Source organism: Branchiostoma lanceolatum, chromosome 19, assembly GCF_035083965.1.
Source record: "Branchiostoma lanceolatum isolate klBraLanc5 chromosome 19, klBraLanc5.hap2, whole genome shotgun sequence".
Taxonomy (NCBI): Eukaryota; Metazoa; Chordata; class Leptocardii; order Amphioxiformes; family Branchiostomatidae; genus Branchiostoma; species Branchiostoma lanceolatum.
The window spans coordinates 9988204-10012423 of NC_089740.1; the positions used below are offsets into that span (position 1 = coordinate 9988204).

The following is a 24220-nucleotide window of genomic DNA, read 5'->3' on the forward strand; positions in this document are numbered from 1 at the left end:
TTTCATTTTTTTTGGTCTGTCATTAACTAAGTGCACTGAGGTATAAACCTGGTCTTCTGTTTTTCAAGTTAAGCATATTTTTTTCCTAAATCTGACAACCAACAAATTGTATAGTTGTGACCTTAGACAGAAAGCCTCTATTGTAGTACTCTTTTTATCACAGGTAAATTTATCACAGGTTTATACCTCAGTGCACTTAGTTTTATGGAGTAAATACAGTCTAACAGTCATATTCAAGTTTTCCTCCCTGCCCTCTGCTTTTGTGATGTCAGCTTGTTATCTATTTTAAATACTTTAAAAAATGTTGGCAAACAAAGAAAATGAATTGTTGTGGCCTAAGCCCTAAGGTGGACTTTTATAATGACTTTGGGTTTTGGTTTCGGCTACACACTTAAGTCTGAAGATGAGGGTCGTGAACAGATTGTTCATGTCCGCCATGATTATCTATTATTAAGCACTTGAATAATGCATTGCAGTACTGGTATATTATGCCAGAGGGCGATTATATTGGCTGTACAGAATACAGATACTGGCTGAAGTTGTGTGGTAGTGAAGCGTTGGTTCTATGGTGACTTCACCGGTGCGGCCCGCATGTCGAACATGTTTGCGTTGTGTCCTACCTCCGTCATGTGACTGATGGTGGTGGCAATGTTACTGGTGTTGGACTCTGCAAACAACAGGGAGGAAAAGGACTTAGTATCAGTATGAAAGTTCATGTAAAAGGATGCCATCTACACCGGGGCACATCAACCGTCCACTCAATAGAGACTTGGTGTAAACTTCCATACATCACATATGACCTAAGTGATGGGTCATTCTGATACTTAAAAACTGATGTGCTTTTATATTTTCAAATCTTTTTTAAGTCAACAAAGTTTTTGATTAGCTCTGTACTATGGGATTTGATTTGTTTCACTGCAACGTGTACATGTATGTGAAGGTAAGCATAATATCAACTTAACTTGACTTATGTCGGGTGCCAATCTCAAATATATCCATAATTACCAATATATGTCTATAGTCACGACATTGCAAAATTTTTATAGACTTTGAATATGCAACTGAAATTGGGACAGCCGTTCCATGATTCTTAAGTTTCTATGCACAGATACCTCGTATGTATCCCAAATGCCTCCGCCCCAGAGGCGTCACCAAAAACAGTATGACCAATTGATCAACGGATTTTGATGCTTTAAAGTTTAAATTTGGCACAATTTTAGATATGTTTTGTTCATTGATTTTCTTGATACACTGGTTGCTGTTATGGAGGACAGGAAGAATTGGAGAGGCAAATTTCAAAGTCAAGAATTTTTTTTCTGACCGGTTCTCGTCCTGTAGGCGTGGTTGGTTTTAGCGGTGAGGTCCCTGGGAACGAGTGAGGAGAAGTAGATGCGCAGGTTCTTCCCCAGTCCCTTTCTCAAGTTCTGCAAATGGCTGATCAGAACTATCGACGTCAGGATCTGGGGTCGAAATAAAGTGTGTTAGAACGTGTCACCCTCCTTAAAGCAGGACCCCTATCGCTCGATCTGTCGTAGGCGAGCGAGCCAACGACGAATCGAGCGATAGGGGTCCTGCTTTAAGGAGGGTGGAACGTGAGTGTCAGTCAAGATCAACGAAGAACGCTTAAGTAGAGTCTGTGGATAGTTTTGTCATGAACCACTGGATAACAAAGTACTGTGAAGACTAAGGCTTAGCGTTTTTACTTAGCCGGTGGTTTGGCGGAATCTAGCTGTAGTGCCAGTATGGCATCAAGGAAGGTGACAGAAAATGTCGGCTAGGTATAAACAATTGGTTTTGTCAAGGAGGTTTTGTACAAAACAACTTTGTCATGATTCACCGCTTTATAGAGTTTTGTACTTTAGCGACCAATACATTCGTGAGCAAACAAAGTTGAATCACAACATTTTACGTAGTTATATAGAAGAAGAAGAAGAACTTTATTGCACGACAATTGTACATGGTACAAAGTATGGCAAGAATTCACAAACATACATAACAATCGGCTAATACTAATATGTATAGAGAGAACACATGGCTAACACCATGAAAGGACATGGGTATTCGGTCTTAAAAGTACGACTTGTGAACCTCTAAGTCTAAGAAGGTCTTAGATGTATGAAACAGACTGATTCAAACTGAAACATAAACGTACCGTGAAAATAAGGTGGACGACAAACTGTGCTGCGGATGAAAAGTACGTTCTCCACAATCCCTGATAGAATTAAACAAAACAGAAAAGTAAGAACAATTTGACTGCCACAAGTAATATTCTTTTGTGGGTTGAAAGGAAGAATGCTCTTTTTTATGAACGGCCTGAGTACCATCCTCCGTAGTGCTGGCTCAATGCCTTTCGTTTATCCGTGGTTAGCAAGCAAAAAGCATTGAGCCAGCAGTCACTACGGAGGATGGTACTCAGGTCTCAGGCTATTTTATGGTTACCACTCGGAGGAATACATGGACAAGACTTTAACCACTAGGAGCTTCAAAAACAGATTGAAACTCCTTGTTTCTGCGTGCAGAATATGAAGGACATTGTGCTTACCGCTCCAGGCTGCGCCAGCATGACGAGGTAGGCAATGTTCAGGCCGAGGCCGATGACGCTGAGCACGCCTTGACCAATCAACCAAAACCACAGCAAGCACTGGAAATCCTGTGGGAAAAAGGCAAATGACCTTGGCATTCTCCCAATAGAAACATGATACTAAAATCAGATTAAAGACAGGAAATAAGACATCCTATTGTGGGACCTTTGACGTAACTTCCTGTCACTGTCCCGACGTGCCTAGCATGTGGAAAACAGCCACTCTACTGTAGTCACTGATGATAAATTCGGACATACCAGAAATCAGACAAACAAACAAACAGACAGACACAACAAAAACAGAACCTCCGTACACGGAGGTGAAAACTTACCGGATTTGTGCACCAGGAATACATGGCCAGTATTGCAGACATCACCATTGACAAGAAGTACGTACTGAGCAGCATGTAGGCCACCATCAGAACATTTTGCCAATATTCGTCTGAAACAGGTATTCGTTTGTTAATTTTTTTATTTGAAAGCTCTCAATCAGTGACAGTACATGATACATACTTCACTAATCTTCCTGGAGTCGTAAATGATAACAAACACTTAAGATTTATAGTTTTAGTCCACAATCATGAGAAAATATCTCATCCCGATAGGACGTTTGTTGGTGCCCCCTAGCATCAGATTTTGGAGCTGCAGAGGCGTTTTTGCTAGAATCATCCAAAGAGGATGACTGAAGAAAGACAGGTTTCCATCATTTTGGGCATGCAGGTACATGTAGCTTAGACAGATGTACACAAGTAGATGCAAGTTATACAAATAAGGACTTGATTTGCATAATTAATGAGGACGTTCTATAATTTCAGTGTTTTCCATAATCCAGCTCAGTAAAGAAAAAAAACGAAGAGTCATTTCGCAGGAGTTCTTATAATTACCATTATATCCCACGAACTGAGCCAGTAGTTCCCTCAGTACGTCGGTCTGTAGTCCTATACACGTGTACACCGTCAGTCCAAAGTCGGCCATAACAAACACCTGCAAGAGAAAAATATCGCCCTGCACTCAGCACAAAAAGGTTGGAAACTAAAGGGGGACTCAACAGCAGAAGAAAGTGTTCTGGTTCATCAGAAAATAATTTTCTGAATCCCAAAATATGTATATTAGCAACTTGATATTGAATTTGGACTAGACAGCACTTGCATTTAGCCTAGGTGCCATCCTATTTCTACCGGGGCTCCTACACTTGCGTGAAGGGCAGCGAGTGTAGGAGCCCCGGTAGAAATAGGATGGCACCCAGGCTAAAATAGAATATGCATATCAAGAAAATGCACAATTTCTAGTTAGGAGTAAATTTCTTACGTTTTGTGTCCTTTGTTGTATTTTATATGATACGTTTCGTTCCCGCAAGCTGCCCGACCGGGCCCCGCTTTCAGCTGAATCGAGTGAGGAAATAGCTGTAAAGTGCCTTTCCAACTGACGGCACACTGTTGAATACTGTGGCCTGGCAGGGATTCGAACCCAGAACCTTTAGATTGTTAGTCAGCGATCCCAACCACAAGACGACCTTTACACTTATCTGTACTGTACAAATAAAATGAAATAACAAGTTGTTTTTAGTTTCAGACGTTTCGAGAATCCTTGGACGCCGCGGGAGGGACAAAATGCTACGTAAACACTTAAGCGGTGTTTTTGTTAGTTTTAGCGCTGCATGACCCAGAAAGCACACATGTGAATGGTATAATGGTGTTCCCTTTGGTATATATAAGAGCAATAAAAGATAGATATATCAACTCGATCTGTTTTAACGTTTGATAACGCTATTCATTGTATATCCAATATAGACGTGAAGCTTGGATCTGAACTGATTGTACATTTAGCACTCTAACGAAAATTTGAAAATCTACAGTATTTATATTTCCTTTTTTGCGCTTTTGGTGTTTTTCATCAAGTTTCATTTTTTGTCAAAGACCCTACATTTGTAGATGTGGCTATCACGAGGATATAGATGTTATAGATTTTCGCATCATCGTGATATGTCCGCGCAATTACCAATATCCTATATCTATCAGTTGCAAATGTCGTATTTGGCCACAAAGGACTACTAAACATTATTTGCAATGCAGGCCTCGATACAATATTTCATCACGTTGGCAGTCGCATTCATCACGTGCGTTCGACAAAAAATTATTGAAAACTTTCTTTGATAGTACAGTTTACCGAATAACATGAAAAGAATACATCGTGGCAAGTTCACTTCAAGTTTGAATATTACAAATTAAAAGACTCACGAAATGTTCCAATGTTCGCGTCACTTTTCAAAGTGGTGTTCTATTATCTCAGGGGATAACGCAAATGGACTGTAAACACTCCAACGGTTTTAATATCGGCCATTCTCTTTAATTGTCATCTTAAGTACGTGAGCAAACGAGGCTGGTCAAATGTTTGAGATGAACGCAAATGGCAAATATAATGGCATTTTTCTCGTTGGACAGACTTACCATAGAAACTTGTACAAGTGCTTTCAGTTGTACTCTGAGTAGGAAAATAAACTTGATTCTCAACTTTGCGAAAGAAAATTTGCATCCGGCTTTTTTTCTTCAAAATTCTAGATTTTTCTATATCTTGCATTGTTCTTATTTGACTCCCTTTAACTGTTTAGTAGCATATTTTATGGATTGTTATTAATAAATACCCTTTCACATATAGCTGCCAATCGCTTCACGAGTTAGTCGTGAGCAAGTTGGTCATCTTTGGTCAGGCTTTTTTGTTTCAAAATTCTAGAGTTTTCTTTATCTTGCGTTGTTCTAGTTTGACTCCCTTTAACTGTTTAGTAGCATATTTTATGGATTGTTAAATACCCTTTAACATATAGCTGCCCAATGCCTCACAACTTTTTTTGCAGACCATGGTAGGGAGTTGTTAGGTTGGAATGCCTGCCTGGATCACTGGGGTAGGGAACGTTTCCCACACAAAAAGGAATCGACCCTGTGACCTTTTCCATGGCATATCCGCTAAAGTATAGCTAACCACTCGGTCATCGACACCACAGTCAATACGTAGTCAACAGTCCTCCGTATAGCACGACAATCAGAGATGTAGCGTTTGATATTAGTGCATATTGTTTGAGGTCCATGTAGACTTTGCGCACGTCATTCAGTGTGACGTACCAGGGTGGTACGACTAGGCCATACTAATGCGATTCGATTACTGCAAAAGAGCTGGCGAAAAAAAGATGGGCTATGAAAAAAAGTTGCCTTCATCAAATCTAAGTACTAGTAGTCAGAAAGGTTTTAAAATGACTGAACATAGATCATATAGTCCAAACAGTCTTTATTTCCGATTCCATTATATATATGACATCCTTTGGGCACTGCAAAATTGATGCGAGCTGGCGAAAAAAAGATGGGCTATGAAAAAAAGTTGCCTTCATCAAATCTAAGTATTAGTAGTCAGAAAGGTTTTAGAATGACTGAACATAGATCATATAGTAGAACAAGCAGTCCATCATATGTATGACATCCTCTGGGCAATGCAAAATTGATGCAAGCGGATCAAAATTCATTTTGTGCAAGGAGTAAGTTTACGACAAAATCAGTACATTTTTCGATAGGAACAGAAGCATTGTATGGCAGTAGTATCCATTTTTCGATTTTTTTTGCAATTTACGCACATTTTCAGTTCCTTTGTACGATTTACAGTATGTTTGCAAACGTTGTTTTTTTAAGACGAAAATTGATGCAAGCGTGGATGTCATCCATATAATCGAGCCAGCATGGCCATAGGGTGGGGCAGGAAACGGGACATTTGAACATTGATCGAACTGCGTTTATCAAAGTACGAACAGCAATGTGGTATTTTTGTGACTCAGAACTTTCAAGATCCACAGTGACTGTAACTATCTTTTTAAGACACGCATCTAACAGCTGTGCTGTGATATTTGAATCACCGCGTATCATTACACCAAATCTTTGCCCTATCTTTTTCATTGGACGGGGAAACTTTAAAATGTGTTAATTTCATAGCTCTTATTTCATGTTTGCATAATTTGCTTTGCTTGCTTTGTATTTACGTACTGTTCTTTGCTTTTTTGATGATATGAAGGTGACGTTAGCGTGTTACCACCTTGTATTACTAATAGAAGTTGCAATATCAAAGGTTGATAAAATGTATTGCGTAAAATGTCAAAGTACAGTTGAACTTGGCGAATCTACTGCTGAATTAGGTTCAGTTGCAGCTGAATTTGAATCAGATACAGCTACAAACGGTGGTGTAGCCACAGGTGCATGGCATTGTGCCAAATACAATTGCATGCGGTAGAAATAGCGACTTTCTTTCAATGTTTTGATCGGTTACCTTCTACGATACGTACATTTAATCTACTTGTTGACAGTGAGTCATAGTGACCTTGACTTTCGGGGCAAGTTAAGTTGTTTATCCTAAATTCTACCTTTTCTCTTTAGATATTACGACGTTCAGTGACTGTATAATTGATTAGATGTACAAGACCTAACCATGAAAAGTTATACGTTAGTTTGACGAGATTTTTTCCAATTCTATAGCGTACGACAACAACAACTACTACAAGTATGTTGGCACGGTGGCGTTACAGACACGTGAGTCATAGCAGTCAGTTCGGTAAACACCTTTCAAGGTTTCATCTCTCACAAATTACTAATCGTGAACTCTTCAAAATGATACTTCGGTGTTTTCTCAATTATACTCTTAGTTACTTGGTCATCAAGGTTTGTCTGTTATCAAAATGGAAGTAAATACGTAGTTCGAGTTGATGGCATACAGCACGACTTGGTAAAAACTACTGCGCTACGAGCACAAAATGTAAACAAATGGCTTATAATTAATGACTTCCGCGACAGAGTTCGTGTTCCATTCCCGGTTGTTTTTGTTGCTTTGCGAACAGGTTAACTGTAAGTTTTTATTTTGTTTCGTTTGAAATTAATGGCAGATCTGTAGAAATATCAGGAAGAGGTTCATTTTCAGGACGCTGTAACTGTTTGTTTGTTTCTGAACAAGATAACTAAAAAATATGCACATCTACAATTGTATTGATCGTGCTACAATTCCGGTCCCTGGCAGGTTTCCTTCAAACTGCAGCTCCCTGTCAGACCTGTCTATAGTGACCGCAAAAGGGAGTTGAACAAAATGGTCACAGTAGACAGGTGGTCACTACAGACAGCGCTGTTAATACTTGTGCCAATGGGAACACAATCTAAGAAACCTTTACAAAGCGGCCACATTGGCCAGGTGGTCCTTATATACAGGTGATGACTTGTACAGGTTTGACTGTATTTGCCTCTACCAGGCTCTGCTCGATCGCTGGGAAAATAATAAAAATCGGCCAAATAGAGTGAATAGTATGCCAGGGGTAGTCCGCTATACAGCCTATTGAGCTTCACTGTATAGCGGACTACCCCTGGCACACTATTCACTCTGTTTGGCCGATTTCTACTATTTTCCCAGCGATCGCGCGGAGCCTGGTTAAGGCTATGACTGTATACCCTTGCCTGAAGATATAAAACGACAATCTTCAAAACATCATGACATTTCAATTTCAGGTAATAAGTAACGATATACATTTCAAGGTCACTGCATATGTAAGTGACGTAATGTATAAGAGGGCACTGAAACACTCACAATTTACACTCGCATAACTTATATAAGTTACTACTAGTGTAAAGAGTACATGCAAGAGAGGTGTGCTCGTTTACACTAGCAAGTAGAACCAAAAGAATTATTGTCGTATGGCTTTTCAATCGTGCCATGTCGTAGATGGTACATAACGTTACCAGTTATAATCTCCAAACGGATGTAGGGTGAGGCTCAATGTTTTACGTGTGTTTGTGCTGCATTTAGTACAGTACATATTTTAGTATCGTATCAGTCTTCGAATGGAAAGACTGAAAGAAGTCGTCCCACTAGAAAGAGGCATTAGCTGCCTGAAAAACATGCTTAAAACCCTACGTCTGCTTGGAGATTAGGCCAGTGACCCCACCCTACGCAACTGTTTTTCACTATCTCCATATATATTGAGAGAAAAAAACGCTTACCAAGTGAAAGCTGACCATAATCTGCGTTCCCGTCCTCACATCGAAGCAGCAGCACTTCTTGATAATCGCCATGTTCACAGACTTGTAGTAACCAAACTCCTCAAGCCGTGCTTGTCGTAAGAAAGTCGTCGACACAAATGCGTCGCAGTTCGCTCCTCGCCTTTTTGGTTGACTGTTCTGTCGGTTCAAAGTGCGTGTGTACTTGTGCAACAGTGCACGCTGTCTAACCCACTCCCGTGTAGACACTGATAAAGACTGAACAAACTTACAAATAATTTATTAACCAAACTATCGAGGCCGAACTCTGATGCTTGTAGAACCACGTGACGCTATAAACACGTTATCAGAGAGTGAGTCAACTATGGCCCCATATGCTAGGGTCACATTTCCAAACCGGGACTCGGGTTGCGAGAACGTAAAATAAAAATTCGTATCAAGAAATATACACAAATCATGCTTTTTAACTGTTGTGCCATTGAACGGAGTGGGTTTATGAAATGCCACCCTTAATTATGCAAATCAGATTCTGATTTTGCATTATCACCATTTCATTATATCAAGTAACACTTAAGCTATCCGCATGATAGAAACAAGTATACACGTTTGGTTTTATATCCCTTTGTGGTTTGACCACGAGCTGTTGGGTCCCTGGGGAATACTTGCCCTAGTTTCGAAACTAACAGGTGTTAGCTGCCACAACATGCCTAGAATGGAAATATAGGTTTTCCTCATTACTTACGCAAATTAAGTCCCGATTTGCATAATTTTCACTTCATTGTGTACATCTCTGTGTAAGCTACCTGCATATTAGATAACACGGAAATCTGTCGTTCCTTTGTTCATTTATTCTCCTTGGAAGATTCAGTGAAGAAAATGCCAATGCAGTTCCAGTGTCACATACCAGGGGGCCTCAATCGACCTTGACCTTTGTTCTCCTAACGCCGACCAACATACCAAATATCTTAACAATCCATCCAGACGTTTTATTTTATTTTATTTTATTTCATTTCATTTCATTTCATTTCATTTCATTTCATTTCATTTCATTTCATTTCATTTCATTTCATTTCATTTCATTTCATTTCATTTCATTTTATTTTATTTTATTTCATTTTATTTTATTCAAATTGTAACAGGCAATACATGACCACCCAGGCAGCAGTGGCTGATATCGGGCGTCTAACACAGCACATACAATTACAATGTTGAGAACTACGCATATATACAAATACGGTCACTAACGTACACAATTATTCGATAATGATAATAATAATGAATCAAAAACAGAAGTTAGCCAGATTTCCTGATGTTCAGACAAACATCCAGACGTTCTTGAGTTATGCTGACTACAAGCATCCGGACACACACACACACACACAAATACGTATGCAAAATCGCACACATACACGCTCAAAACAATATATCCATGAAACCAATCTCCATTTGTCATGGAGATAATAAGCTGACATGGGGGCCTAAATCTACACCAATATTGGTTGATATGAAAAGCTATATGTCACCAAAATATATCAAGACCAAGCATGTGCAGGACAAAAGATACAAAATACAGAAATTCGTAAATATGTTGAGGACTGCAGGCCCAAACTTGATCTTGAACTGTCTTTCCAAGCTTAAGACCTACGCACAGACCTAATATAATCACATTCCATCTAGAGGTTCTCAAGTTATGCTGACCAAACTAGGAGCCCCGAAAAACCTACAGCACTTCTTTATTACATCACAAGCTATCTGCCCCCAAAAGGTCAAGACCACAGCACGTCCGGGTCTAACTGAGATACAACATGTACAAAAAACGAAGGTCCGCCCAAACAAATGACCTTAGAATTTGAAAGGATACATTATGACGTAGATGACATGTTTTTTAAAAAATGGGCCCACAGCTGAAGTTCACACAAAGGACAACAGCTCCAGTTCACAGAAAGTTTACGATCGGAGCGCACGTCCTTCAGAACAAATGGCCTTGGACTTTAAATGGTACATTATGACGTGAATCGAATGACTCCCGAGTGGTTGATCAATATTGACCCGGTTATACAACGGTCCGCAGTATGAGCGTTTTCTTTGGGCAAACAAATTGGCCTCTTTACGCTTCTCGACTGCTCGTGGCGTGATGCCTGTTGTTATATTTTATAACTATTGGTTTATGGACCCTTAGATCATGTGTAAACAAATAAGTCCAAAAATCAGCCTCTTCTGAAGTCTGTTTTTATTGCGATGAATCTTGGCTTGATTCTCAGAAAAAAACTAAGGAAACTGCAATTAAACTAGCTGACAGAATTTATAATGCGTTTTTGATAAAGTTTTTGGGTCGGCCGAGTAAATAGAGCATTTCAGATAATGTTTGCATTTTGATAACGGTTATAACGTGCGACCTTGAATCGCGAAGGTCATCTGCAAGAGTAAGAAAGTGGCCTCAACGGTGGAATGAAGAAAGTATCACACTTAGTGACTGCACCAAATGTACAATGTGGATATATATACTTCAAAGCAACACTGGTGGATAATGACGTGGAAAACCACTCAGTCGGGCGTACAGCTACAGAGCATTGGACACCACATAGAGACAAGAGATATCTGGTACCGGTAAATTATAAATGGTTCAAACTGGTCAATCAGTTCCGACCTAGTATCCTGGTACTATACCATCGGTAGCCACTGGCCATGGGAGCGTTGTCCCCCGCCCATTATCTTGGCACACGACGGTGGATGTTTACGATGTTGGTTTCAATCAGTCTACGGCATGACAATAATCAGACAACCCGGTTGGAAAGATAGGCGGCCAGAAAAATTAAAAGCTTAAGGCCTATGCGCCAAAATAGTTACTCAAGCAACTGGATAAAATTTTGAAACAGTCAAAGAAGTGACTGTTTCCAAATTTCATCCAGTTGCGTGATTATTTTTGGCGTATCTTATTACCTGGATGTCTAACCTTCATCGACGTCTTAAGGCCTATGCTTAGCTTAGCTTAGCTTAACTGAGGCATGTAAAGCCCCGTAGTGAATGGTTTCCAGGATAAAACTTTGTCAAATGCTACTCTAGCATGTCCAGGACTGAGGATACAAAACAACGTAAGTCTTGCTGCAATGCATTCCAATGTCGGCCACCAGAAGACCCAAAATTGACCTTGACCGTCGGGTCCATAACACCTACCTACTAGCCGCGGCGACTGTTGGAGGGCTTCTTTTGCTTACAGTCTTACACATTAGCCCTACCAACATTAGCCATAACAGTCCACCCAGAGTCAACTTGGGGTCGACAAATTACGGAAGCTGTTGCAATTCCTATTTTAACCGCTTAAGCTTGGAAGCGCTTGACTTACACGAGTGTTGTTGGCATCGGCTAACACTACTCTGCTTCGTGTCCTCACGAATCAGTCCTAACATTGAAACTGACAGAGACATAACCGAACGGAATTTTGTTGTAGAATTTGATTTGATTTAGTTGATTTGATTTTGTAGAGTTGGTAATTGGATGGAAAATGAAAGTGAAACTGGTCTTGAACAAGTTAAGTTTAGCTCACTGAAGATCTTTCACTGGTCGTGACAGAGTAGACAGGCGCTATGTACAGTATTTACAGATTCATTGTACCGGGGAAATTCCTATAGCTCTTTTTGACAAGTAGTGAACACTGGACCACGGCTTACTGTCCGGTCCTAAGCCGGACTGCGACCGTTTCCAGCAGCGTGCATGTTGGGTGAGTGACACAGCTGGGATCGAACTCACGACTTCTTGCTTAAAATTGGTCCGACACAGGGTACTAACCACTGGACTACGCACTCTAGCAAGGTCACCTAAGAGTGATGTGATAAGCAATAAACAAAATTACGTTCAATCTGTTCCATATCATGGTATGTTGCATCCTTCCATAGAAGAGAGAAAAATGTCGAATCCACGCACTAGATTATTGTACTTCACTAGCATATATATGACCGTGCATTTCTAATCTGTGCTTTTTTGCGACCTTTACTTGATCCGATGGGGCAAATACGTGCAATGTAAAATGTCTTCCTTCTCCATTCATTGAAAAGAGTAGCCTGGGTGCCAGCCTTGTTAGCTTTACTCCGCTCAGTCTCCGTACTAGTGCGGGAAGTGATGGAGAGAGCGGAGTAAAGGCGGGCACCCAGGCTATGAAAAGAGTATGTGTGGAAGCTGGTGTCATGTCCCTTTTCCGTCTGCCAATCAAAGGTAATTAACGTTAAGAACAACTGCAAACAAGAGGAGCGGAGTAAAGAAAAAAGTCTGGCACCCAGGCTATGAAAAGAGCAAATACAGTATGGAAGCCGGTGTCATGTCCCTTTGCCATCTGACGGTCAAAGGCTAAGAACAACTGCAAACGAGAGGTCAAAGCGAAGGTTAGACGACTCCAGCTGTACCAGCGCAGCACGTCCTGACAGTTTACTGTGACACACGCTCTATACATAGACAAGTTCCCTTAATAGACATGAATTGAGTTTCCAGACTTTTCCGTGTTAAGTTTAGCACCCGTTGCGCTACTGACACTAGCACTCATTGGTACGGTATAGGACATGATACCGCGGAGGGTTATTCCATCATGTAACCCTAGGTCTGATTGCAAAAGGACAGTCAGGTGGACGAAATGTAATGAACAGGGTATTCGTAATATCGTATACTTTCAGGGCTAAATAAACAGTATATCAAATACAAAGGACACTGCATGAAGACAATACATGTATGGGTTGCAGTTTCATCCTTTTTTTCTTGCAATGCCACGATGTCTTAAAATCATTCAACTCTATTAAACTTAAAGGATGCCTATTGCTGAGTGTCAGATATCGAACAGGTTAAGGTGTGAAGACTACTTATCACCATGTCTTGTCTAACTCTGACCAAAATTAACAGGCAGAGTCGACCCGATTGTGTCCCTGGATTGAGGACAGATATTTTCCAATATTTGGCAACAAAATGACCTTTGGCACAGAAGTAACGTTACTTGTCCTTGACTTCCGGTGTTCTACTTTTTTGGCCGACGTAAGTTGCAAAACTCGTCAACAATCCCATTGAGACGAAATGGGAAACACTCACTGACGTAAAAGGAAAAGAGGAACTAGAATAGTATTCTCTCATGTTGCTCCATTTGATGATACCTCCTCATGCGTCCGAAAGGCACATGACAATGATTCTCTCACAGACGAAACTATTACTAACTTGGAATGAATTTTGATAGTCTGTTTATAAAATATATCTTTTTAGTTTTTAAAAGAAATAGTAATATATAAGATTGGTATTTTTTACGTTTCGTAGTGTTATAAAAGAACATACGTATATTTCAGGGTAGTTTGAAATAATCTGAAAACACCCCTGTATATCTACTTGAGTGGGACCGCCCGTCATATGATCCATTCATCGGCGGTGCCCCGTACAAACATGGACGGAGGAACATGACTTCTCGCCCGACAAGACTTCTCCCTCCCTCCGCAGCGATGTTCAACGGGCTTTTCCTTAGAAAATGAAATCCATCGAGGCCAAAATTGTTGTCCTCGGCGCTCAAGGTAGGATTCAAGCCGTGGTTACTTTGTAATAAATGCGTGAGTTTGGGGGAGGGGGGCAGGTCCTTCTAGAAGCGGAAGTGCAAAGTGTCGTCTGATTTTTTGTCCTTCGTAAATCGTATTTTGTTACCTTGACCGACAAAGTTGGGTGAACCTGAGGGGATTGATACCTTAAACGAGCTCAAACTGTTTGCAGAACAATATAATTGTTGTTTATTGTAAGGGAAAACGTGCAAATGTAGCTGTTTTCAGATACGTTCAAAGTTCGCATTCCGTTTGGGCCGTTTGAAGTTAAATGTTTGTACAGCGGTTCCATAGGTCACCTGTTATGGTAAATTGTTTTTTTGTGTGTGTTGGATTTTTAATGGGGCAAACTGAAAAGTAATGATGGCTAAAAATAATTGAAATAGAAAGTAACATATCCTACCTATGATTTATTTTCAGGAAGAATCATCAAGTTACTAACATTATAGTATTTTTATAACATATCTTACAGTTAACAGAATAACATTTGTTAAGCATTTGACAAATACTATTTGCCTTAACAGTCAGAGTTTTACCAAGGTATATTTTTGTCCCATCTGAGTGAATTATATAACAAGCTTTAAGGCTTGACCTAAATTCTATATTTAGCTCTAAGTTGGAGTATTGTTTTTCTTACTGACGAGATGTTTATCTATGCAAATTTTGAATATATCATAGGGGTGAGTACCGGTATTGTGGTAACGGTAGGAAACCACTATTTCTTGCTGGCCGGTCAGAGAAAAAATAACTACTGAAAAGAAAAAATCAGTTTTAGCTCAGTGTAGAAAATGAAGTTTTTTTTTTGGGGGGGGGGGATGCAGTCACAATATAGTGCATGACAATAGAATAGCTGAGTGTATTTTCCTTGCATTTGGGGATCATACCCCAGTACTCAGTTCTAGCATGGAGAGTAAAGAGTCTCAGAAAAGAACAGCAAATAGACATGCCTTCATTCACCCAGAATTGAGCTGTTAAAAATGTGCTTTTCCCTACAACAATTGTAGAGTGGAATTCTTTGCTACCAAGTAGTCTCTAGGACAAGGAGCATCCTCAATAGATAGCTTTAAAAAATGCTCGCAGTTAGATGTGCAAAAGTTAGGTGTGACAGGTCATTCAGTGTAGTACAACCAGCTGCTGTCGCGCCACGTGCATGCAAAGCTGGTGTGTTACGCTTAAGTGTGCACATGGTTATATCGGCTATACAGATACAGAGTAATGATTTGACTTGTACTTTTACAGTTGCCATTGGTCTTAACACATGTGTCTGTGCCTGGCACAAGTTCCTCCAGTGCACACAAAGCCAGGTCTTACCCAGATGCCCTTTAGACCATAGGTTATAGTTACAACTGCTAAAGTTTGTAGGCTTTTAGCTAACAAGGTGCTTCTTTTTTTTATTGAATGGCTACTGGACTGATAGGTCTCTGGACATTTGTTTGAACGAGTTTGGTAAGCAAAGATGTTGCTGAGTCATACAGACACTGAAACATTTTTTTGCTGGTTTTGTGATTATGAAAAGTATCAACATTGTATCTTCGTACTGTATCCTGGTGCTGAAGGTTACAATGTTATACTAGTAACTTTGGAAAAACACAAAAATACAGATATGCTACCATAGCTGTATTAAAAATCTTGAAATGTTTGCAGTAGTTTCATTTTTACTAATATGCATATCCATTTGTACTTAGTGTACTATATATTCTTAAGTTATACTGACTACACAACACACACACTAGCAGACATGCCAAAAACAATACCTCCATTAATATTTTTGGAGGTAACAGCCTATGCCCTTGACTGTAACACAGCTTGAAAAACACCTTCAATCGTTACTTAAACGACTCAGAAACACCTAACCAGCACAGTGGGTACATCATAAGCTTGTGTTGTTGATAACAAACAAGGTACTTAAGTACAAGGGGGTCCGTTGTTCTCTTAAAACCCTATGTATTTTGACTACCATCCTTCAATCTAACAAAGAACACATTCACTTTGGTCATGATATTGTTACATTAAACCTACTGAAATAACTTTTCATTAAAAGCTGAAAACTCAGCGAGGTCTGTCTTAATATATTTAAATGTTGAATCATGCTAAATTGCATCATTCTTTTTAAATCTTGATGACAATCTTTCTTACTTATTTGTTGAGTTTGGACTCCCAAATTTGTCATAATTTTCTCCACTAATAAAAATCAGTATGAGTAAATCAGCTTTAGCGTATTTTTTCAAAGAAACTGTATGGGTGAAGTATCATTCACAGAGAATACTACTAGTAGGGACAAGCTTTGGATGACAAACTTCAGTACGCTGACACTTTAATAAGCTAAGAAAATAGTATTATCTCTTTCTATATGCACTGTGTAGGGGCTTTTTAAGCTTGAGAAGAAAGGACAAATACTGCTATTCAATTTGTCTTTATTCAGCTTTTCCTACATTTGGTGATGATCCATGGGATCGAGTTTTGCTATCATTTTGCTTACTTGCCAAATTAGATGATAAGTATTCAGTTAACACTTAAAATTGGATTCATGTTGCTTTCAGATTACCAAATGTAAAACTTTACCCATGGATTTTACATGGATAGGAGGAAGTGGGGTGAAATTGTTATTGGAATGGATCCAGAACAGGGCTCAAAATTCAGGTGCTGCACTGGGGCACCTTACCTTAAAATTCATGTCCACAGAAAAATATTTGGATGCACAACAGAATATCAGCAAAACTTAGATTATAAACCTTACTGCCTCTCTTCAGAGCTTGAATTTGAAATTCTATAGCTAGCTTCAAAATGAGTAATACAATGATTTTTTTTCTAACACTATAGTACAATAGTGCTTTTAATTTATGTACATTACTCTACAAAAATATCTTGGTGCAGCAGTACAACCACAGTCAAAAGTAAGGTGCACATGTCCAATTTTGGGTGCAGAAGAGTGCACATGCACCCAGCACGTATTTCGAGCCCTCTAATCCCAGGTCAAATACACAGGGCCAAATTTGTTTCTCAAGTTGCGAGTGGCTGGTCTTGTCCCTGAGAAAACTTCACCCGTACATTAAGGAACAACACCTCCTTGTGAGTACACAAGGAGTCCACAGTTAGCTTCTCGGCCAGGGAAAGTGTGTACACAAGCCATGCGGAGAAGGGGATAACGTTTCCTACTGTAATACGAGCCTTTGTCCCAACTAAGTACACCTAAGGACAGGTCCTGTTTTCAGAGGTGAGCCTTCTGAATGCAGCATGTTGTTTGGACGCAAGGCCCGTAAGAAAATTTGAAGCTCGAAAATCCGTTTGTATTGGTAGAGATTCGTTCTGAAGTAAGGTTGAACAGTAATTTTGTTATTTCCATTACACAAAAAATCGGACTTACCCACAGTTTTGAATGTCCAACAATCTTTGTCAAGGAATGAGCAATCCACTGCTTCTGTGACGGCACATGTACATTATGCAGATAGAACTTTCTGTAACTAAAATACGGTCCACTGATCACTGATTCACGTGTTCCATTATTATGATATGAAAAAACAATTCTGTAGTGTTGAAATAGTAATACAGTGTACATTGAAAACCCATATTCACTGAGTGAATTTGCAAGTTGGAGAAAAACCTTGTCACCTCGAAAAAGGCAAAATAAGACCCCGTACATACCAGGCTCTGCGAATCTGGATTTACCCAGGTAGTAGGGGATTGTTCCTGACTTGAACTCACCTTGGGATTATTGGGTTCTAAAACCAAAAATTTCAAGATTTACGGTAATCTCCAAGCAGATGTAGGTAAAGCTCAGTGTTTCAGGGTTGTTTTCAATGCTCTTTATTCTATCTAACAGGGAGCACTAAAAAACAAGGAAGGATTGAAAGCCTAAAAACAGTCACTGTTATTTCATGAAGCAATAAGCTGTATACCCTACGTCTGCTTGGAGATTAGTTTAATAACATACGTGTTCTTTAACCTCTTTGTCAGAGGTGAAGAGTAGGTGAGGTTTTATGATCTTGTTGAGTTTAGCTTAACAACAGGGTTATAATTGGGTAAGATGTAGTTTGTTGTTGTAAGTAATTTACGACTTCCTATTGACTCTAGCACCACTTTTGGCTCCTTATATAAACTATGGAATGGTGCCAGGGCCTAGTAAGGTAGTACTAATAGTAGTAGTAGTGCTAGTAGTATTTAGCTAAGCCTTTTGAAAGGGCCTGAATGGATGTTTTTACCTTTTAAAAAGCACTTTGAAGTAGCCATTTGGCTATGGGGTTATATAGAGCAGGGAGAAGATTAACACATTATTTTATTGTCTTGAAAGTTGCTTGTACAGTATATAAATTCTTACCTGGAAGCAACTTACATGTAACACAATAAAACAAATAATAAACTTTTGGAAGACCTATGTTTTTTAAAATTTCACAATTACATGTATATTTCATCCACCATCTTATCCCAATTACCAACATGATTTAATATTTTACTTGTCCTTTTTGTTATGATATATCTAATTCATAGAAGCATGAAACATTCTGCATGATGAAACATAAGAGGTAAGCGCTGAAAAAATGAGCCATTGATGCTTTTTGAAGTGTTTACATGAGATAACAAACAAACAAATAAACAAATAATGTCTTTGTTCCCCCCTCTCAGGAGTCGGCAAGACGAGTGTTGTGATTCGCTACGTGGGGAAACTGTTCAGTAAACATGTCAGTCCCACCATCGGGGCTTCCTTCTTCACATTCAAGATGTAAGTATGCTTTTTCATCCTTATTTAGATTAGTTTCAATGGGTTGGTAAATCAATGTATAGCTCACTATAGCTACAGAACCAAGGGATGAAGAAATTTAGAATTTGTTAGACTTTTGTTAAACTTGTCACTACTTCTAAGATTTTCTCTGCTGTTTTTTCTGCAGGACAGTGGATGACTACAGGGTAAAGCTGCAACTGTGGGACACTGCCGGTCAAGAAAGGTTCAGGTCCATGGTCAGTGTCTTGTCTTTGTATATGTGCCTAAGCATTCGTCTTCACAGCTCTATGCTGCCATCTTAAATATCCGGCATTGTCATGTGACCTATAGGCGGCCTGTGACATTTTGTCCGTCCCAACAAGCAAATTTTGTTGACGATACAGCGGGACAGGTCCTGGAGACAGCCCTGAATTTGACTGGGAAAATGGTTAAGTTCTTGAACACATTTTTCTCTTTAACAGCAACTTACTTACATTTTTTTTCTTTCATTTGTACATTTTTTAAGACATCCCTATGTGAATTTTTCCTGCACCCCACTTCGAATTTCTTATGAGACGTCAAACTACTTTCCTACTCTCCAAGCAGAGCATGGGTTTCGGCTGGTTTTTGACGTGTTTTTAGGCATTTTTGTCGGGCTTTCTACTTTGTCATCTTTTTTTTTTGTATAGCCAACCCATAGCTATGCAAAAAAAAAAGATGACAAAGTAGAAAGCCCGACAAAAACGCCTAAAAACACATCAAAAATCAGCCAAAACCCATGCTCTGCTTGGAGAGTATACTTTCCCACTTCCTTCAGTAGAAATGTTAGCTATGATAGGAATGTAGCAGAAAATTCCACCGAGTGGGACATCCCTTTGTGGGAATGGAATATCCGGAACTGATCTGTTTGTCTTCCTGTCCATTGGAGTGCAGTTTGGCGTAACGGAATTAACATGTGGCGTCACAAGTGATTCCCCTTGTTCTCGGTACATGTATCTCACTCAGCCCTGTCTTGTCATTCGTGGTAGGCCTCTTGGAGTGAATGCTTGTGTGATGTTAAAGCTTGTTTGATTCACAAAGAAATAAAAATTTAGACCTGAAATTACGGTGCTGTTTACTACTACAAAGATTAACTGTAATATTCTTCATATTTTTCACGTTTATTGATTTTACAGATATGTTTTTGTGATTGTTCAACAACTTGTTTACTCTTGATTGTTTTTCTTTTTCCATCTTGTATTTTCATGTATGTGGAATAATTGCATTTTTACATTTTTGGAGAGATCGGGGCTTCTATAAGAAGATAGTTTTTTGCCCCATTCTCAATAAATGAATGTGAACAGAATAGAATAAACTTGCAATAAATTATGTGATAGTAAATGAGGGTTCCATAAAACCATTCAAGACCAAAGAATAGATACACATATACATGTACATGTACATGTACATGTACATAGCATTATAGAACACTCTAGATTTACCCTTCCCAAGTCAAGCTACATGTACTGTTGACACAGCACACATAGACCCAGGGCCAAGTGGTCATTCATCAAACTTGTCAGGACTTCCGTGTGACACGACACGACATCCTCTCGCTGCCCGCCACAAGAATCTTCACATGCCGTCGCGCCAGGAAACACGTCCGTGTAACAGCCGCCGTCAAAATGTTCGGCACGCATCAAAGCTGTTGACCAAAGTAGTCAAGTATAAATTCTAAAAACTAAAAGATAACTCTTGGTCCAGTGACTAGGAACTACCGACTATCACAATTAGACTTTTGGCTCTATCCTGTGATTGTTTCTAGTTAAAGCTTGGCGCAAATCAAGGTTTTGTTTAAGACTGATTGAATCAATATTATAGACAGTTTAATCAGAGACCAATGGCAAAAGTGGTTAAACTAGCAGACACAGGATTGAGAGGTCACAGGTGTGATTCCTGGCTAGACATTGTGTCCTTGGGAAAGGCACCTTATAAAACTTCCCTTACTCCACTTCCACTATGGCCTAAAAAAAGGCTATGGGACCTTAACCTTAAATTTAACAGAATGGTCAGCAGAGCTCTCCATTTCTGATATTCCCAATGTTTCCCCCTGCAGGCTCCTATGTACTACAGGAAGGCCAATGCAGCCCTGCTGGTGTATGACATCACCTGTAGGGAAAGCTTTGAGAACATCCAGTCTTGGGTAGACGGTAAGGACGTTGTTTGCTGCTTAGTACTAGACTAGTAGTGTCAGGACTTTAGAATTAAAGGCTCAGAATTTCCCCTTCTTGTGTCTGTACAAAAAAATAATCCGTTTCAATATTGTCATGTTTTGAATCAACGAGTAAAGTTTAACATTGCTGTCACAGTGCAATAATTTTCAAGTGCAATATTGTTGATTTCACATACATAATGTACACTGTACTGTCTTATCAAATTTTATGCTTTGTTAAATGATTTTGATTCAGTATCTATAGCATGTACTTTTTGTTACATTTATTCCCATGTCTTTGTTATCGACAGAGTTGAAGAAAAATGTGGAAGGTACGATCATCATGTGCGTGATCGGCAACAAGAAGGACTTAGCCTCTCGTCGTGAAGTCACCCGAGAAAAAGCCGAGCAGTACGCCGACTCTATAAATGCGCTGTACTACGAGACTTCAGCGCTAACTAATGATGGTAAGGAAACAACTTACTGTACGTTACTTATTACCTTCACCAAGAAGGCTAATAGTATGTTTTTATGTGGGTGTGTGTATTTGTGTGTGTATGTGTCTGGTAAGAATGTATTCATTGTTTGAAGATCTGGTCTGTTTCAATTTTGCCTTATTAATATTTGTGGGTGATACATAATATACTGTATGATGTAACGTTACAGTGCATCTAACCAAGGGGTAGGCGGGTAGACGGCAGAACAAAAATTTTTGGATGGTTTTAAGTTCGCCTTACATAGTTACGTAGGTGTCAACAAAGCAAAGGACATGCTAAATTATGGGCCTCCTAGCAGCTTTCTGTGGTGCTGCAGTGGAACTTCTGATTGTGGTATCTTGTGTTTTCTGGACATGGTATATGGTCACGATTTTTGCTAATCTATGTTACTTCCATTTGCCACAGGAATCCAGGAGGCGTTTTTACAGGTTTCTCTCTCGCTGATCAAACTCAGCCAGACCGACAAGTCCAGCGGCCTGACAGTTTACGACGGTAGCGCGAGTCTTCTCAACGCCGACGGCATCATTGAAGACGGGATGGGAGACATGAACAATCACAGGCGTAGAACGGACTCTGAGAACTCAAATTCAGCCTCCTGTTGCAGCTGAACAAGTTAAGACTTTGCAGCAATGCCAATTGTTTTCTGCAGTGGATCAGCACTGCCCCCTAGTGCACTGTGATGGTATTGCAGCACATGGTGGCAGTTACAAGTGCCACTTCTTTCCAAGAAAGTTCAAGGATGATTTGAACTTGCACAGTGCACATCTGTGAGAAATATGAGGTGTGTTTCTTCTGAAGATGTCCTGGGAATCGACCCCTTAACCCTGGGATCTGTGAATTTGATGATTCCTGTGATAAAGGTGGTTTCTCTGTGAGGATTCCAAGGGATCGCCTACTTCTCAATGACCATACTCAAACGTTGTTTGTTGATTGTTCAGTTATTGCTCCATCTTTTTGTTGTGAAACATTCATAATCAGAATGTTCTATAGTTATCTTAGTTTTGATGGGATTAATACATTATTCCTTTTTATTAAGGTATTGAGGAGGATTGCTGCTCAGACAACAAAAGTAAGAATATCATTTTGTACATGATTTTCTTGCAATGTTTGGAAACATGTTAATACAGTGTTTTCTACAGATCTCAACTTTGTAAACTGTTAGATATTATTCTCATCTTATACATGTACATAGAGTAATATTTCAATATCATTAAAAAATTCTGTTTTGGTTCACATTGTCTGATGCATTCTTAAATCAGTGTACATGCTTTGTACTTCAAAACTCAGTTCTATTATTTAGCCACTGTGAATACGTCTCAAATCTAAACTATGACCTGTTTTTCTCACCTGGTACCTCTGGCTAAAAAACTACAACATTATGAAATACAATGATCTTTCAGATAGATTATAAGTTAAGTAACATTTTACCTTTAGCACACTTAACTAGCCATTTTGCTATTAATTCTCTATCAGTTACCGGGTAAGGCAGACGGGAGAAAGTTAAGACTTATTGCTATTATTACAGTCAAGTCTGGAAAGCCATTATCTTTGTGTATTTGTTTCTTTGTTGATTTTGGTCTATTTTCTCATTTAAAAAATGTTGCACTTTCACCAATGCCAAGGATTCGCTACAAACTAAGCGATCCCTTTGTAAACGTAACTGTAAAATACACAGCAATCGCAAGAAAAGAGTCAAAACAGAAGGGAATAAATCATACAATGTACAAATGTAAAAATGCAATTTATCTTATATGCATTTCTTTGCCAGTTACTTGTCATAACACCTCTCAAGTGCCTTTGTATAACCACGTATGATATTAATTGTATGTCATGTAATGATTGTGTATGATATGTGTATTGTTTCTCATAATATAAGGGCTCTATAGCTGTCAACTTTGTATTTTTTAATTCAAGGAATTTATAATCGATAGATAATTGATAACTGATAAAAAAATGCTGATTAGTTAAAAAACTGTCATTTTTGATGTTAGGCATTCAGAAACTTGACCCATTTTGATCTTGATTTAATGTTATGTTTTTCAAGCATACCTGTCTTTGTAAACTTGCAAACTATATATAGCTATGCAATGAAATCGCTACCATAATGCAAAGGAAGTGAAAACTTTACAATGTCTGCAAGCGTTCATTGTACATGTAATTAGGAACCCAAAATATATGATTTACATTGTCTTGTATAAAAATTTGTTTGAAAATCATAGCAATGTATACGAGATAGAGCAGTCCAGGGTTTGTCAGCTATGTACATGTAATTATACCTTCAATGGTTTGTATGGCTTTTGCCTTGTCCAAGTTTCAGTTAGAATTGAAGGGAAAACGTCATTGTCAGTGTGATCGCCCAGGTCTGCATATTTCACCTTAAAACTATAGGAGTGTACTAACTAATTCAGGGCTGGCCCCTGTACTCTCAAGTATGCTGTGCTCTTCTCCTAAGGGTTATTTGTGAGGCATTGAACTAGCTGCTCATATCTTGTATTGTGGTGACCTGTTATACAATGTTGGTAAACGAGTTATTATTTTGCTGTAGGTGTTAGTGCAATATGAACCTACTCTCATTTATGTATGAAGGCGAATATTAAAGTGCTAATCTTGATGCTGCAATTGACATGACTCAGAGAATTGTCTGGGTTTTTTTTTGTGCTCTTGTGAATTGGACTCTGAAACATCCTTG

At 39.1% G+C, this 24220-nt stretch overlaps 3 protein-coding genes across 3 annotated transcripts in view; 2 read left to right on the forward strand and 1 right to left on the reverse strand.

Moving 5' to 3' along the window:
- The window catches only part of LOC136425239 (small ribosomal subunit protein eS27), a 214923-nt gene that overhangs the window by 150428 nt on the left and 40275 nt on the right, over positions 1–24220 (forward strand). The window lies entirely within an intron of this gene.
- Positions 454–8783, reverse strand: LOC136424960 (uncharacterized). The gene is made up of 7 exons (XM_066413615.1): positions 8596–8783; positions 3466–3565; positions 2914–3023; positions 2543–2650; positions 2153–2212; positions 1322–1460; positions 454–667 (listed from the first exon to the last, which is right to left on the reverse strand). Exons 1-7 carry the CDS (start codon positions 8665–8667, stop codon positions 564–566), a joined length of 693 nt encoding a protein of 230 aa, XP_066269712.1. The 5' UTR covers positions 8668–8783; the 3' UTR covers positions 454–563.
- LOC136425373 (uncharacterized) lies at positions 13951–24159 on the forward strand. The gene is made up of 6 exons (XM_066414223.1): positions 13951–14126; positions 18768–18864; positions 19031–19100; positions 20939–21032; positions 21346–21501; positions 21937–24159. Exons 1-6 carry the CDS (start codon positions 14084–14086, stop codon positions 22137–22139), a joined length of 663 nt encoding a protein of 220 aa, XP_066270320.1. The 5' UTR covers positions 13951–14083; the 3' UTR covers positions 22140–24159.